Source organism: Daphnia pulex, chromosome 6, assembly GCF_021134715.1.
Source record: "Daphnia pulex isolate KAP4 chromosome 6, ASM2113471v1".
Taxonomy (NCBI): domain Eukaryota; kingdom Metazoa; phylum Arthropoda; class Branchiopoda; order Diplostraca; family Daphniidae; genus Daphnia; species Daphnia pulex.
In genome coordinates this window covers 6,847,678-6,862,122 of record NC_060022.1, presented here as the reverse complement: position 1 = coordinate 6,862,122, position 14,445 = coordinate 6,847,678, and the positions used below count along the sequence as shown (strand labels likewise).

The 14,445-nt window shown below is 38.2% G+C and overlaps 2 protein-coding genes, 1 long non-coding RNA gene and 1 other non-coding gene across 6 annotated transcripts; 2 read left to right on the top strand and 2 right to left on the bottom strand.

Moving 5' to 3' along the window:
• The first annotated feature begins 1,396 nt into the window (after positions 1-1,396).
• LOC124196512 (leucine-rich repeats and immunoglobulin-like domains protein 3) lies at positions 1,397-9,706 on the top strand. The gene is made up of 13 exons (XM_046591631.1): positions 1,397-1,943; positions 2,105-2,176; positions 3,690-3,761; positions 4,355-4,426; positions 4,515-4,652; positions 5,498-5,641; positions 5,755-5,898; positions 5,987-6,130; positions 6,721-6,864; positions 6,938-7,329; positions 7,400-7,717; positions 7,784-8,065; positions 8,161-9,706. Exons 1-13 carry the CDS (start codon positions 1,732-1,734, stop codon positions 9,207-9,209), a joined length of 3,183 nt encoding a protein of 1,060 aa, XP_046447587.1. The 5' UTR covers positions 1,397-1,731; the 3' UTR covers positions 9,210-9,706.
• On the bottom strand, positions 6,370-6,505 carry LOC124196552. Its single transcript, XR_006875753.1, has one exon. It is a non-coding gene; the product is annotated as a U11 spliceosomal RNA (small nuclear RNA).
• Positions 9,707-9,740: 34 nt separating the features above from the next.
• On the bottom strand, positions 9,741-14,110 carry LOC124196513 (CLK4-associating serine/arginine rich protein-like). 2 transcript variants are annotated; one of them, XM_046591632.1, is made up of 14 exons: positions 13,822-14,110; positions 13,705-13,759; positions 13,523-13,620; positions 13,261-13,451; positions 12,056-12,289; positions 11,816-11,991; positions 11,666-11,751; positions 11,017-11,559; positions 10,662-10,952; positions 10,549-10,603; positions 10,291-10,351; positions 10,174-10,228; positions 10,030-10,080; positions 9,741-9,962 (listed from the first exon to the last, which is right to left on the bottom strand). In XM_046591632.1, exons 1-14 carry the CDS (start codon positions 13,863-13,865, stop codon positions 9,866-9,868), a joined length of 2,037 nt encoding a protein of 678 aa, XP_046447588.1. In that variant the 5' UTR covers positions 13,866-14,110; the 3' UTR covers positions 9,741-9,865. The 2 variants fall into 2 exon arrangements, with proteins under 2 accessions (XP_046447588.1, XP_046447589.1); XM_046591633.1 differs by lacking the exons at positions 9,741-9,962; positions 10,030-10,080 and having other exon boundaries at positions 10,194-10,228; positions 10,545-10,603; positions 13,822-14,038.
• Positions 12,451-13,287, top strand: LOC124196514. Of its 2 annotated transcripts, XR_006875750.1 has the most exons (3): positions 12,473-12,705; positions 12,766-12,903; positions 12,967-13,287. It is a non-coding gene; the product is annotated as an uncharacterized LOC124196514 (long non-coding RNA). The 2 variants fall into 2 exon arrangements; XR_006875749.1 differs by having other exon boundaries at positions 12,451-12,903.
• Positions 14,111-14,445: the final 335 nt, after the last annotated feature.

Sequence of the window (14,445 nt, the reverse complement as noted above, 5' to 3'; positions counted from 1 at the left end):
GGAGATTTTGATAGAATTTGATCATGTCTATTTTTATTTAGAAGTTATTTTACATCCCTTTTTATGTTATGGATTGGGAGTTTTAAAAACTTGTAAACTTGTAACTTGTAACTCGTAAACTTTACATATACATCTTCAATTAAAATTCAGCCTTTTATTTGCGACGACAAACCCTAACCTAACAAATTCAAAGACTAAAATCTGACACGGTTTGAACTGAATTTAGCTTCAATTGAACAAAAAAGGAGTAGCCTATTTGAAAGAAGTCATTCTTTCTGTGTTAGATGCGAGTAGGTAGTACACCTGATCGCAGGTGGGTGAGAGCGTATTGGTGGTACGGGTTTGAGTTCAGTTCTTCTTTTTTCCAGTTTTTCAGTAGTACCCCTCCCCCCCCCCCCTCCACCCCACTTCAGAAAAAAAACCTTTTATTCTTGAAACGAATCCCCCTTATTCATTCCCTATCTTTTTTTATTTTTTTTTTACTGTTCTGTGTAGTATACTGCAGGGCGTATTGAACAGATTCAATGGCAGAAACACCTGGCCACAGTAAACCCCCTCGTCCCAGCGAATCTTCTATGATTTATGCAGACAGAATTTTCAGGATCAATTGTGTTACTGTGTCGCTATTTTACTCCCATTAACTCGGGCTCTTCTTTCCGATGTCTGCAACATAAAATGACAATTTCTCCCTGGTATTTCTTTTTTCCTTTGAAAATAAAGGCACTGCTTTCCGTCCGCTTTGAAAGACTTATTTGGATGAGTTTTATTTGTAGCCGTGAGAATTTTTATCTTTTGTCCAAAAAATAAATAATTCGATAGCAACGCAAATAACAAGAAGGCAGGAAAATTAAAATATTAATAGAAATGCGTGGATTCTTAGTTAATAACTTTGATATAGAATGACTATTTTAATCAACAAAATTTGCAAACAATAAAGTATGTAGCTTTATTCTTCTAATAACTTAATTAATGATGCGGAGCTATGCGAAAAATCTCATCGCGAAACTCGCCGTTGTTAACACAGACTCATCCTTTAGAGTGGATAGTCCATCCTTAAAATATAATGCCACACGATCAATTATTAGTCTCAAAGCTTTTTGTCTAGTAAAATTAAATTTTAAAAATATATAATAATAATAAATAACACAATTCGTCTGCAATCTGGTTTTATTATTGTTTACTTTACTTAGTTAATTTAGACTTTAGAGGAGTAGACTGAGCCGCATCTGTGTTGACTGTTGAATCATGAATGCATGTGCGCCATTGTATATTACACCAATTGTAACTTAGACTTGCAGTATTAGCACGGTAGGTCCTAGAGCGCCAGCAGAGACCATGTGTATTAATGTAATTATATTGCGGCCAATATAGGAACTAATCGTTTGCCGCCAGACGGCGTTTCATAGCCATGGGCTTGGGCAGGCCTTAACTTTTAGCAGTACAGTGAGACCAAAATGGACGCGCCTAGTATCTTTTGACGTTAGTCAAAACTCTCAACAGTTTACCTTGACATTTCGTCTGCGAAACATACGCACATACTAAAGTAGAATAACATTTTACATCGTGCACATCGATGTATACTTTGTGGATGGATTTTCAGTGTAGTGTGTGACTATAAAAAATTGTTTGAGTCAAGTTTTTCTTCCCTGACTCACTCTCCTCGCCATCATTTGGTATTCGAAGAAAACGCTCCCCTCCTCGAGAGAAGAAAAGAACAGAGCAGACTAGAAGATGGCTATTTGGCCAAAAGTGACGTGGTTTTTAAACGAAAAAACTAACGTTTGGTGTTTCCTCTTTATGTGGCTTTCCCTATGTGCTTCCCTCTCAGTGGCTCAGCCCAATTCCTGTCCGGTCAATTGTTCTTGCCTTGGTACGCTTGTTGACTGTAGCAAGCAAGGGCTTACCAAAATACCCAAAGATTTGCCTCTCTGGACTGAAATTTTGTAAGTACATTTATACATTCTCTGTGTGTTAAACTACAAGAAACAAAGTTGTTTCTAGTTGTATTTTTTGCAAGTGACTATTACCTAAGCTATTGTTGTGGTCTATCAGTGTTGACATTTTGGATTATTCAGTCTTTATTACTAAACAACTTTTATTTTAGGGAGCTACAGGAAAACCTCATTAACACATTTAGCTCCAACCATTTTGGCCATCTCAAGAATCTTCGACAATTGTAAGTAACTTGAAACATAATCAATAAATATTTCTAAACAAGTTTATTGGAAGCTTAGAATTATACTTTGAAAAATAATTTAAGTTATTTTCTATAGTATCTTCAGTATTCGAGGTTTTTTTAACAAAACATTCGTCATAGATGTCTCTGAAATAGTGAAAAGATGAAGAACGTACATTTGCTTTGCCTAGGAAGTAAATACAAAGAAAGAAAAAAGAGATAGGGGATTGTGAAGGGAGGGGTTAAAAGGTGCTCCCCTGTGGTGTCCGAAGCCCCGCACCTTTTGGGGTTGTAGTAGAAGAACAGAGACCCTGAGTGGCCTCGTCGTCCTTTTTTTTTTTTTTTTTTAAGATTTGGCGCTTCCTTAAGGTTTTCTTTTCCCCCCTTCCCTCTTTTAGAACTTGTACACAAAAGAGAAAATGTTGGGTCCTTTTTTTTAAGGAGGGGAGGCAGAAGAGGGGAGAACCCACCCTACCACCAACACAGAAATGAAACTTGAATGCATAGTAGGTGTCTAATGCTTATAATTTTTACCCTCACCTCCTCTTATTTCTCCCCCATGTTTAAAATGATGAGATACAAGCATTCCAACACCTTTCCCCCTGCCTACCGAACTCTCTTTCTGTTTTTCTTTTGGGGAAAATGTTCTGGTCGAAGGGCTCGAGGAAATGACTTTTCCAGAAGAGAGAATATGATTCTGAATCGAGGGACTTAGTGGTTGTTGGTAAGGGATTCGCTAGATGCATACACACATGCCACTTGATTCCTATGTTTTTTACGATGTCTAGAAACTAAAATACTACATTGTTAAATGCTAAGTTAAGTTATTTATCTCTCGAATTTCCGCTGCGAACGAAGTTTCGCTTGAATTTGATCCCCACTCCTCAACTGCAATGGGAAAATCCACTCGTTCTAATTAAGTCAAATTCAAATGCCGTTTGAACTGCATCTCGAATGAAATGGAGTGAGTGACCCCCTTTACTGCCATTTTTGTTTCATGCTCGACTGTGAATACGTTCCGTCGTAATAGATTGTTTCCGTTTTACTGGTCCAAGACAATCAATTGATGACTATCCGGGGTAAAATCGTTTTTTCTTTAACGTTTTGACCATGATTTGCTCGGCACTAAGGATCCTGCATATGTGTCTTGTCTCTTGAGGTAGTCGTTTTCATCGTTGGCCGCCTCTAGAAAATGTGAGTGATCAATAGGGAAAACAACTAGTAAATTTCTTTCAGATCTTTCTTGGAAAAGGTGAAGAGATGTATATCCGTTTGTCTGTAGCAATTATAAGCACTTCGATAGGCCTACACATATAAGGCACATTTTGGCGCATATAGTTAGTGTATCCCTGCGGCCACTAGGTCTCTAGCGTTGGTTTCCGCCTATACCTGGTAACGATAAACTACATTTTTCGTTCCACTAGGTTTTTTTAAACCGTGTTAATTTAATTGAATTTAAAATTGTTTTCAATACTCTGTGATTCACCCAATGGTTATTTATTTATTTTATCAGGGATCTCAGCAATAATAAAATAAAATTAATCGTGCCCGGATCGCTTGCTTCATCAGTTCACCTCAATGAATTGTAAGTACTCTTGTGTCATTTCTCCTTTTAGATTTCAATTTTTTTTTTAAAGGTCTTTTAAGTCCTTTGGGTTTCGTTGTCGACAATAACAAACCAGTGTCATTCTTATTATCTACTTTAAACGAATATAGATATAGGGAAGGTTCAAAGACATTTTGAAAGTTATTGAGATAAAATTCACATTCATTCACACAAATTACCTTTCACATTGTCTGTTGATTAACTGTCTTTTTTAAAGAGTGTTAAGACTTGAAAGGTGCGCCTCTAATGTTTTGCTCGCAGAATGCATAGAAAAGAACTTTTGTATGCATGCGTGATTTTGGAATGCCTTTGGCAGTCTTATGGAGTGGTAAATTCTTTCATGGGCTTTGCGTCCATCACAAGCATCGTTTAGAAAATCTGAATGCCCTTGTCATTCTCTTGATTTCAAAATTTGTCTAATTTCTTCTTAACATTCTGTCCTGCCTTTTATTGTTAATATTACTCGTGCGTGTCAAGGAAATCGCCTCTTTGCACGGGACATTAAAACAACTTATGTGTTTTTCTTTTGTATTTGTTTGTTATTTATGTTCTTTTCGTGTTTGTAAAAACAGGAAATTGAATCACAACGAGTTGACGGATATCCCTGACCTAGGCCCCTTAGCAAATCTTTCGTCGATAAATTTGTAAGTATTGCTCAGTCTCATTTTTGTGAGGTAATGTTCTTTTGTAGGAATTCAAATTTACAGTTGTTTTTTTTTTCTCCCTTTTTAGGGCGCACAACGAGATTTTGTCACTGAACGGAACGTGGCTGACTCGAACTAAAAATCTTAAAAATCTTGATCTGAGTCACAACAAAATCTCTGAAATTCCAGCCGGAATATTCTCCAATGGTAGCCGACTTCAAGTTTTGTAAGTTACTTTCGCACTGTTCGCAATTGATGAATATTTTGTCAGTAAACATAAATAACTGTCAATGTCCTTTCCAATGATAAAGATATCGTCTAGAATTAAAATTACGCCTATTAACTGCAATCTGTTTTATTAATGTGTTTACGTGATGGACAAGAGTTTCCCTTTCAACTAATATTTTATAATATTCCCCGTTTTCGTCTATTGGTCATGTTTAAGACATTGAAAGTGATTCTGCACAACCGAATTACTTATACTTTCTTTCTATCAGTTTAATTATTCATGAGAAACACAGTGTGCAAAGTCATGCAAGCTTACTAAGTATGTAGCTTACTAAATCTTAGCTAAAGCCTACTTAATGTAGTTCACTGAACACAGATGGAAGTTAAAAAAACAATATCCTCTACGTTTATTTCTCTGAGTATCATCATAGAAATGGAAAAAGTTATTAGACTAGCTTCTTAGCGTGGAAAAGTGAAGGATCTTAAAATTGGAAAATGTGTTAGCTTTCACACAAGCCTAGGTCTGAATTGCTTTCAATACTGCAACTATTTTGGAAACAACAATGCCGTCTGTTAGCTGCCAACAAAGATTACGTTCTGTTCGAGGACGAAAATCGCGCGTGATTTAGTTGGCGGGGTTTGCTCTATCAAGGGATTTTATGTGTGTAGTCAAATTAACGCTTCATTTTTCTTGATTCATGTTGCTAGAGGTTTACATTCTTAGATTCTGAACTGAATTATTATTTAAATAGTTATTCGACCTTAGTGGCATACGTTTGACTCATTATGAAAGCGTTCTCATTATATAATGTGTTATATTATCATGGTATCTTTCTCGTTTAGAAATTTGAGCAACAATCGAATTCAACATCTGGATAAAGGATGCCTTTACAATCTGACAGCACTCGTCGACTTGAAATTAGCCCGTAACAGGATATCCTCTCTTCCCAAAGAGCTGTTTAAGAGACTTTCTGCCCTTAAATTTCTGTGAGTTTGAAGATTAAATCATTCGTCATATCGCATGATCCGATACAGACGAGATCGCAGAGGAAAAGAATCCCAGCTGAATCAATTATTTTTTGCTCCTTTATTAATAACAGTGAATTAAATCGGAACCGACTAACAAAAATTGAAGGACTGACATTTGATGGCCTCTCATCGTTGACTGCTCTCCGCCTCCGACGAAACGAAATAAATCAACTCTTTGATGGTGCTTTTTTCGGACTCTCTTCAATCCAGCAATTGTAATTTTACATTTTTTATTTTCAATTTATTGTTCATTTCGTTAGTCAGGAAGCGCAACAAATAATAATAATTTCCCTATTTTTAAAGGCAACTGGATTTCAACAACATCACGACAGTGACTAAAGCTTGGCTGTACGGGTTGAATTCCATGCAACAGTTAAGCTTAAGCAACAATCATATCTCAACCATTGACAAGGACGCTTGGGAGTTTTGTCAACAAATGTGGGAATTGTAAGTAACGAAATTATCCTAAACCCTATCCAATTTGCCCCTTCAGTCGAAAAATATTAACAACTTATTGATTTGAACGCAACGATAAACTCTAGTTTGGGGATTTATATTGGATAACTCTAATTTTAACTGTGCATTTGGGATTTACATTTTATTTTCAGTAATGTTTTCACGAATATGTAATTTATAAATATTAAAGTATCTGAGCATCATATGATTATATTTCGTTTGGGGAGTGGGGGGACGTCGATGTTACATCAACTGTCCCAAGTCCAAATATTATGTGCTAGGTATGTCTTGATGGCCATACCCCACTCACCCACCCCTTTTAAGGGTTTATAGTGAGTGTACCATTTAGCAGTAAGCACCCTTTTATGAATAAGATTGAGAAGGCTACCTTTACTTATACAAATTGGTGTTAGAAACTGTGATGGTGTTTCACAACTGACAAAAGTGGTCGCCCGCAATAAATGTTAAGATTTTGCTTGTAAATTAAACGATTATTGGTTTCTATTCAATGTGCTGCTTAACGTTCACGTTTTAGTTTTTCGCATTGTATAAAAATGTTTTATTTTTATTATTTAATCTAGGGATTTGACACACAATGACTTGGTAGCCGTCGAAAAATCCTCGTTGACCAAACTGCCAAAGCTTCGACAACTAATTCTCGATCATAACAAGATCTCGTATGTGGAGGAGGGGGCCTTTGCTCATCTACCGGTGTTACAAACACTGTATGATAAGATTGATTTTGATAATAACATTCATTTTGAAACCAAAAATCAATGTTAAAATTTTTATTTGCAGTGAACTGAATTACAATGAAATTTCCTGGACCATCGAAGACACAAATGGAACGTTCACTGAGTTAAGCCAAGTGACTAAATTGGGTTTGGCTGCCAACCGCATTAAATCAGTGGCTCGCAAAGCCTTTGTTGGAATGCAAGGTCTCAAGGTTCTCGACCTACAGGATAACGCCATTGCAACTATTCAAGACGGAGCGTTCTCTGAGCTACCGTCGCTCGAAGATTTACGAGTCAATAGTAGCAGCCTTCTTTGTGATTGCCAGCTAAAGTGGCTTCCAGCTTGGTTGGATGTTAATGGTGGACTTGCTTCAATGGTAGATCTTAAGTGCGGACACCCTGAAAAGCTGGTTGGATTAGTCGTTCAGCAAGTTCCTGTTCACAATTTTACTTGTGGTTAGTAAATATTTTTAGCTAAAAAAATTGTCATCGTATTGACCTAATACTTCTATTTATTAAACAACAGATGACTTTCCAAAACCCTTCATCACTGAAGAACCGATCACCAAAGTTGCCCTGAAGGAAGAAAATGTTACACTAACGTGCAAGGCTGAATCTACGTCGGCGGCCTCACCCATGAGTGCCATCTGGAAAAAAGACAATCTGGTTTACAAAGGAAGCCAGGTGATGACGCTAGCTCGATCACCGGATGGACGCACAAACCTAATGACATCAGAGCTTCTACTTCAAAACATTTCGGACGAAGATGCCGGACGTTACCAATGCGTTGTTACCAATGATTTTGGTTCCACGTACTCTTCTCGGGCTAAAATAACCGTTCATGGTACAAGGAAATGTTAATGGTGGAATTTATCAGTTATTAATTTAATTCATATCTGTCCTTATTTAGTCTTCCCTACATTCACCAAAACACCAGTTGATATTCGAGTCAAAGCAGGGAACACTGCTCGACTAGAGTGTCATGCCGAAGGATCCCCTCCTCCGGAAGTTGCTTGGAAAAAGGATGGCGGAGATGACTTTCCTGCAGCACGCGAGCGTCGTATGCATGTGATGTCTAATGATGATGTCTTTTTCATTGTTAACGTTAAGGCAGCTGACATGGGTGTTTACTCCTGTACGGCTCAAAATGTAGCGGGCGTTATCGTTGCCAACGCTACGCTGACCGTTCTTGGTAAATATTTGATTTTCGCTTCAATGTTTTCTATAAATTTGTTATTATTTTTGTATTTGTATATTGATTTTAATATTATTTATTTATTTTTACAGAAACCCCGTCATTTGTTAAACAAATGGAAGACAGGGAGATTGTAACGGGTGAGACAACAGTCTTGGAATGTATGGCGTCTGGTTCTCCTAAACCTCGTCTTAACTGGACTAAAGATGGTGGACCGTTAGTGGCCACTGAGAGACATTTTTTTACAGCTGATAGCCAACTTTTGATAATCGTTCACACAAAGACATCGGATGCGGGGCGATACGAATGTGAAATGTCCAATCCTCTTGGAGTTGAGAGAGACTCGACCATGTTGACAGTTATTCCAACATCACTTGCATCTGGCGATAGAGAAGATGAATCGGCCACGATTGGAATTATTATAATCGCTGTTGTCTGCTGCGTGGTGGGCACTTCAATAGTCTGGGTCATCATCATCCACCAGACGCGCAAGAGAGCAAGAATCAATGCACTTTCTTTGCCGTCATCAACTCTACAGACCCAGCCACTGCATGCAACGCCAAGTTTACCGTTTCCTGGAGTAGAGTTCATGGCTACGGATACTGACGACCCGGATATTAATATCGATATCGACAGTATTCCTACTACGTTGTATCCGCCTGATTTGGAGATTTTGGCATACAAGGAAAGTGTCGGATCTACTGGGCAACTCTACACGTATCTTGCCGATAATAATTCGGATTCAGAACACTCAAGTAGCAAAGATAGCGGTAATGGCGACTCCGGTAGAAGAAGCAACAGCAACGAGGACGTAACGGTGATCAACGATAATGTCGTCAGTCACAGCTTACATAGTCTAAACACTGCCGTCACTGAAGCCTCTGATAGTACAGTGTCATCCAGATTACCTTGTAGAAGCAATCATCCTCGCAACTATTCCAACGCCAACTACACCCGAACGCTCAGCACCTTTGTGCCTCAACCAAGACCTAGCACTCACTTCACGGAAGTAGAGCACACAAGTAGACCAGCCCATTCACGAGGGCGAATGTCGCTTTACGAAGACCGATGCGCGCGTAATTCACGGCACTCGATGGGTTCTCCTGTTGCCAATTACAGCCTGGCTCGGCACGAAATCTAAAACTAAATGCCTATTTATGTGAATCGCAGAAAAATGTTCTGAAACTACGAATGTGAAAATTTGGTGGCCTTGTTCAAATTTTGGCAGTTGCTTAAGATTTTGAAATTGTTGAATGCACTTTGTACCGATCACCTAGTCGCGTTAATAATGTTTATCGTGTAAAAGTTGTGTTACATACCTGATTTTTAAATGTGTCAAGGCATTTCCGCAGTTAAGCCTTATTGAGAAGTTATTGTTAAAAATACTGCGTTGTATACGTTTCTGCATTGCAATCATATCTTCTCGTTTTGTTCAACTGAGCTTTTAATTGTTCATCATTGGTGTTTATTTCAACATGCCACTCAATAGAATATATTCGAGGATGGCTGTATAGGAAATTTATGTATTTGTGTTTCTCTTATTTTCAAGAGTTATGCTCACAATATTTTAGAGTATTGAATAACCGTCGTCCATAATGTTGTCTTCTTGTAATCGAAAAATAGACTTCATTGTTATAATTTTTATCCTTTTTCACTTCATTAACTCGACATATATAAGGTAATAAGTGTATTTTTCCAGATATTTCCAGATATTGATCTGTCTTTCCACGACGGATGCAATTCAAAAGTTAGGACAAAAAATCTCCCTCCAATAAACGCTTGAGGTAAAACTAACTTTTACGACGGCGTACGCGAAGGTGAGCGTGACGGTGAACGAGAAGATGGGCTAGAAGAACCCGATTCTCCCTGCGCAGCATGGCGTCGCATACGCTCTCTAAAGAATTAAAAGAACAAAATTGTTAGCTTTTAAGCGAAAATATTTGTTATGGTACAGCATTTACTTTCGACGTAAGCGTAAAGCAAGCTCGCGCATTTCTTCCTCGCGATTCATTCTGTATTTGTTTAACAAAGTTTGTTTTTATTATTGAACGGAAAATAAGTGTTTAAATGTACATTAACGAATATTGTTAATGCCCAAATTTTACCTTTCCTGTTCTACTTTTTGTAGTTTTTCCTTTTCAGCCCGTTTATCCGCCTTGTCTGTAACAATATCAACATATCAATCTAGTCATGGAAAGCTTTATCTAGCAATAACAACGTACATTGTTTGTTGAGAGCTGCTTGCATCTTGCGCTTTAGTCGTTCCTGTGGCGTCATTGTATTCTATTTTAAAATATTGCGTGGATATTAACATCTTTCAAAAAGGCACGTGAACTCGAATGACTAAAATTAGTAAAAAGGCAGGACTTTTCTTTTAAATAACTTAATAAATCTAACTGTCTTTGCAACATTTACAAGTAACACGAAAAATACTCCTTAACAATAGATTCTGACACTGCAAATATTGATATCTTACTGACTTTGGTTGCACCAGTGCCTCTACCACTAGAACCTGTCACTGATGGAGTTGAAGGCCTGAAAAAGAAATATAGTGTACAGCTCTTCAGATTAACATAAGGAAATGATAAGATACTTTGATGCTGAATTAGAAGCTGTAGGTTTGGATGGCGACGTAGACTCTCTGTCCGAGAGAGACGAATCAGAGTCGCTCTTTTTTCGACCATAATAGCGACGTACAGGAGGAGCAGGTAATGGGTTAGATATTTGGGGTGGACTAAAATGGCGTGTTTCTCGAGCAAGTGAGGCATATGACGGAGGTGGACGAATGGGAGAAGAGGAACGACGGATTGACTGACGAGATGATGAGGACCGTGAGGACGATGAGCTTGATGAAGACGATGACGATTTTCTTCGACTGCGCTCACTAAAAATTAAAAATTAATATTCAAATTTTACGAAGGAATTTAATCGTGAAATTAATTTTGTACCGAGGCGGAGAGCGATTCCTTTGCCGTCTGCTACTTCGCGGCGAATACGACCGAGAGCGTGATCTTGAATGACGAGAACGACGACGAGATCTTGAGCGCGAACGTGAGGAACGATGACGTGAACGTGATCTTCGGCGAGAGCGAGACCTAGAACGCTCATTTTTGTAGTAAGATCCGGATTTTTTATCTTTTCTGGATCTAGAAATGGAAGGTGATGGGGATCTGGCACGATGATCTCCCGAACGGGAATGTCGTTTGTCATTTACTTTAGTTGTGTCACGACCACTGTTTAAAGGACGACCACCCCTGTCTCGAGCCAAAAAAGTTGTGGAGGCAAATGGCCGCTTATTTGGTAAATCTTTATCGCGAGTTTTGTTCGGAGACCGAGAGCTAATTGTTTTCCCTCCTGGATCCGAATCTTCGTCACCAAAAGATGTGATAAATTTGATTCCACCTTCGAAGGGTGAAGGAGAACGTGACTTGGACACTGATTTCGAGCGGCGAAGTTGTCCATCGTAAGTTGGGCTAGCTCGTGTAGCGTAACTAAAAACATCACGAAAGAAAACGAAGCAAACAAGAATGTTGAATAAGAAAGGAAAAAACAAATTGTTCAAAAATATGAACGTAAAATTATGCAGGGTGATTTTACCTTGGAGGACTCAGACATCGATTCATAAGCAATGCTTGCAGCTTTTGCTCTCTAAACGCCCGTCGCTCTTTCCTTGCTTTTCTCCCCTAGGATTTTTTGTCTAATAGTTAGTTATTAGAAACTAAACCTGAAATATTTTTACAATATTACAGAATACATGGCCCGTTCTTGTTCTTCCTCTTTAGCGATTCGTAATGACTCTTGCTCATCCAAATCACGAGTGAGTAGTGACATGAAGTCCTGCCGGCCTAACCCATAGTGAAGTGCACATTTGTTGACTTCGTGCATTTGCTCAGTTGTCAATTTATCGACAGCAATTGATAAATCTACGAGATCATCAATGTCTTCACAGATATTTTCGATTATTTGATTGTATTTGACTAATATTACCCAAATCAATGTCGCTATCGGATTCTTCTTCTTCAGTCGCTTCGGGAGGAACCACGGGAATATTATGCGAAGTTGATGCTGCGGCTGACGAGGATGGCGTGGAATCGTCATAAGTGAACCCAATGGCCGCTTTCTTCGGCGCAAGCATTTTTTTCTTTTCCTCTTCACCTAACTTTTGAACTGGTCCGAATTGCTCTTCAAGCAATATTTGATGTAGAAACTTTTCCTCTGAAACTAAAAATGCATATTACACAAAAAACTAGTTAATGAAAAGAAAGCATAGAAAACAAAAGTAAAAAGTCCTCCAGGCCTTACAAGTTCTTACATATATTCTGTCTAGGTCAACATTCATTATTGCTATCTCTCGCAATCGACAAGGCTGAAGGAGAAAAGGGTTTTGTCAAACACGGAGGTACCGTTCGCATGCATTCGTCTTCAAGAAAGCGAGCAGCGTGGTTGAAGTTTAAGCGGCCTTGCACAGTGAAAACGCCAACTGTCTCGTTAGTCAGAGAGAGCGCGATTTTAGTGCCAAGAAAAAAAAGGACGAAACGAAAAGAAATAATCAAGAACGGATTCCAGTGTGGCATTATCATTCCTACTTTCTAAAGAAGATCTACGGAATCTGTTTTTCGTCAATCTCAGTTCTGGGGGTATCGCGGCATAACCTGTTCTTTTAAACTTCAATGGTGATGACAGCTTCTGTTCTCCAGGAAAGTGGAGAAAAACAGACTAAAATACAGAGATCGAACAATAAACTTATTTGCTGTTCTTTGCGATTGATGGTGAAAACATAGAGCTTTTTAATGGAGATCAGGGAAGCTTGTCCTTCTTGTCCATTCCGGATTAAGGTAATAAATATTTATTATAAAATTTAGTCTGGATATTCAAGTTATTCACCCTTTTCTTTTCAGAGTGCACTAATAGCAAAATTCATCATTCTACTTCTTGTGACAGCAACATTAACTGAAGGGGCGCCTATTCCCGGTCACTATTTGGAGGAAACACCAGGAGAGGATCGGTCTTACCATATTCACAATTTCGTGAAGAGAATGCATAAGCTATTCAGTTTAATACAGTTTACAATAAGGCATAATCTTGGCATGTTTTGAAAAATGTAAATTATTGTCCATACAAACCACTGAGTGATTTCAGTCAACTGATTTTATTTTCTAAATGTATCTTAAGAACTTTGAGAGATGTCTTACCTCCAATAAATTCATTTTGTACAAGGATTCTGTATCTTTCATAGCTCGCTTGTCTTTCTTCCCACACCTCCTCACCAGGATCCTGATCAGTGTCGCTGTCATCTTTTTGGGGGCGACAAGGAATAACATCTAGATGTGCTCTAACATCAAACCGGTCAATCAAGATTTCTGGTTGTCCTTGCCAAGGCATCCTGTAAAAGTAAGTTTTTTGGGCAAAGTTAATAGGTACAGAGATCCAAGATATTTAGAGCCCTCATTATACATTGTAGCAGGACTGTCCGCTATAGCTGCTATTGCTGGATCAACATGAATTTTCATGGGGCGACCATGAACTTGAAGGAATTGGGCAGGATCTCCTTTCTAAAAATTGTAGCATTAATTTTTTTTTTAAATTTTGTGGGTGGAAAAAATAAAATTATTAAGCTTGTTATATTGTTGACTGACTGTTTTCTCATAATATTCTCGACGCCTTTCAGCTCGCCTTCGGTGATCTACCATCCTTAAATTGAAAAAGAGCTCAGAATTAGAAAGCCAAGGACATCTAATGCCATTTGCACATACATAGACTTCAGGAGACGCTCCTGTTTTCGTGCTTCATGCCACATGTTGATGGGTCGAAATCTTCGTTTTCAGTGAATCCTATACTTTCTGAACTGTATAGAATACGTTTTTACTCACTTATTATCAACAATTCTATATTTTTGAAAAACTTCAAAGTAACAGCAGACTAATCATCCTTCATTAAAATACTCTACAAGATTGGTAGGAGCCACCAAGCGGATCACACAAGTACTATATGCCTTAGGTGTTGCAACAAAAAACAAAACAAATCGCATGTACGCATGTATGCAAAACGCCAAACCCTCGGCCTTAAACTTCAAAATATCAAAACTTTCTCTCCCGACTCCTGTCGTTTCGACAGTCCAACTTTCTAATGTATTAGCAGCTTTTACATCAGTAACTGCAGTGGAAAAATGAGCGTTATAGGAAAAGATTTTTTTTTCCTTTTTAGTTTTTATCTTTTGAGCATATGGTTACAGCATTTTCTCTCGACAACATTTTGTAGGTTAACCGTACGTCACACAGCTTTCACATTTCTCAATTTCAACTTAGAGAATACTTATTAAGTAATAAAATGGTCCGTTAATTTATGGAAAATACGAATAGGTAACAAGAAGAGTAACA

Bases quoted from the DNA above. Each gene is read 5' to 3' on its own strand.
- LOC124196512 (XM_046591631.1), top strand. From the start codon at position 1,732: ATGGCTATTTGGCCAAAAGTGACGTGGTTTTTAAACGAAAAAACTAAC. The intron at 6,865-6,937 runs GTATGATAAGAT...TTTTATTTGCAG, and splicing joins CTACCGGTGTTACAAACACT to TGAACTGAATTACAATGAAA. The intron at 7,330-7,399 runs GTTAGTAAATAT...ATTAAACAACAG, and splicing joins TGTTCACAATTTTACTTGTG to ATGACTTTCCAAAACCCTTC.
- LOC124196513 (XM_046591632.1), bottom strand. From the start codon at position 13,865: ATGTGGCATGAAGCACGAAAACAGGAGCGTCTCCTGAAGTCTAT. The intron at 13,452-13,522 runs GTATAATGAGGG...TTACTTTTACAG, and splicing joins GCGGACAGTCCTGCTACAAT to GATGCCTTGGCAAGGACAAC. The intron at 10,352-10,548 runs GTCAGTAAGATA...ATTTTAAAATAG, and splicing joins GAGGCACTGGTGCAACCAAA to AATACAATGACGCCACAGGA.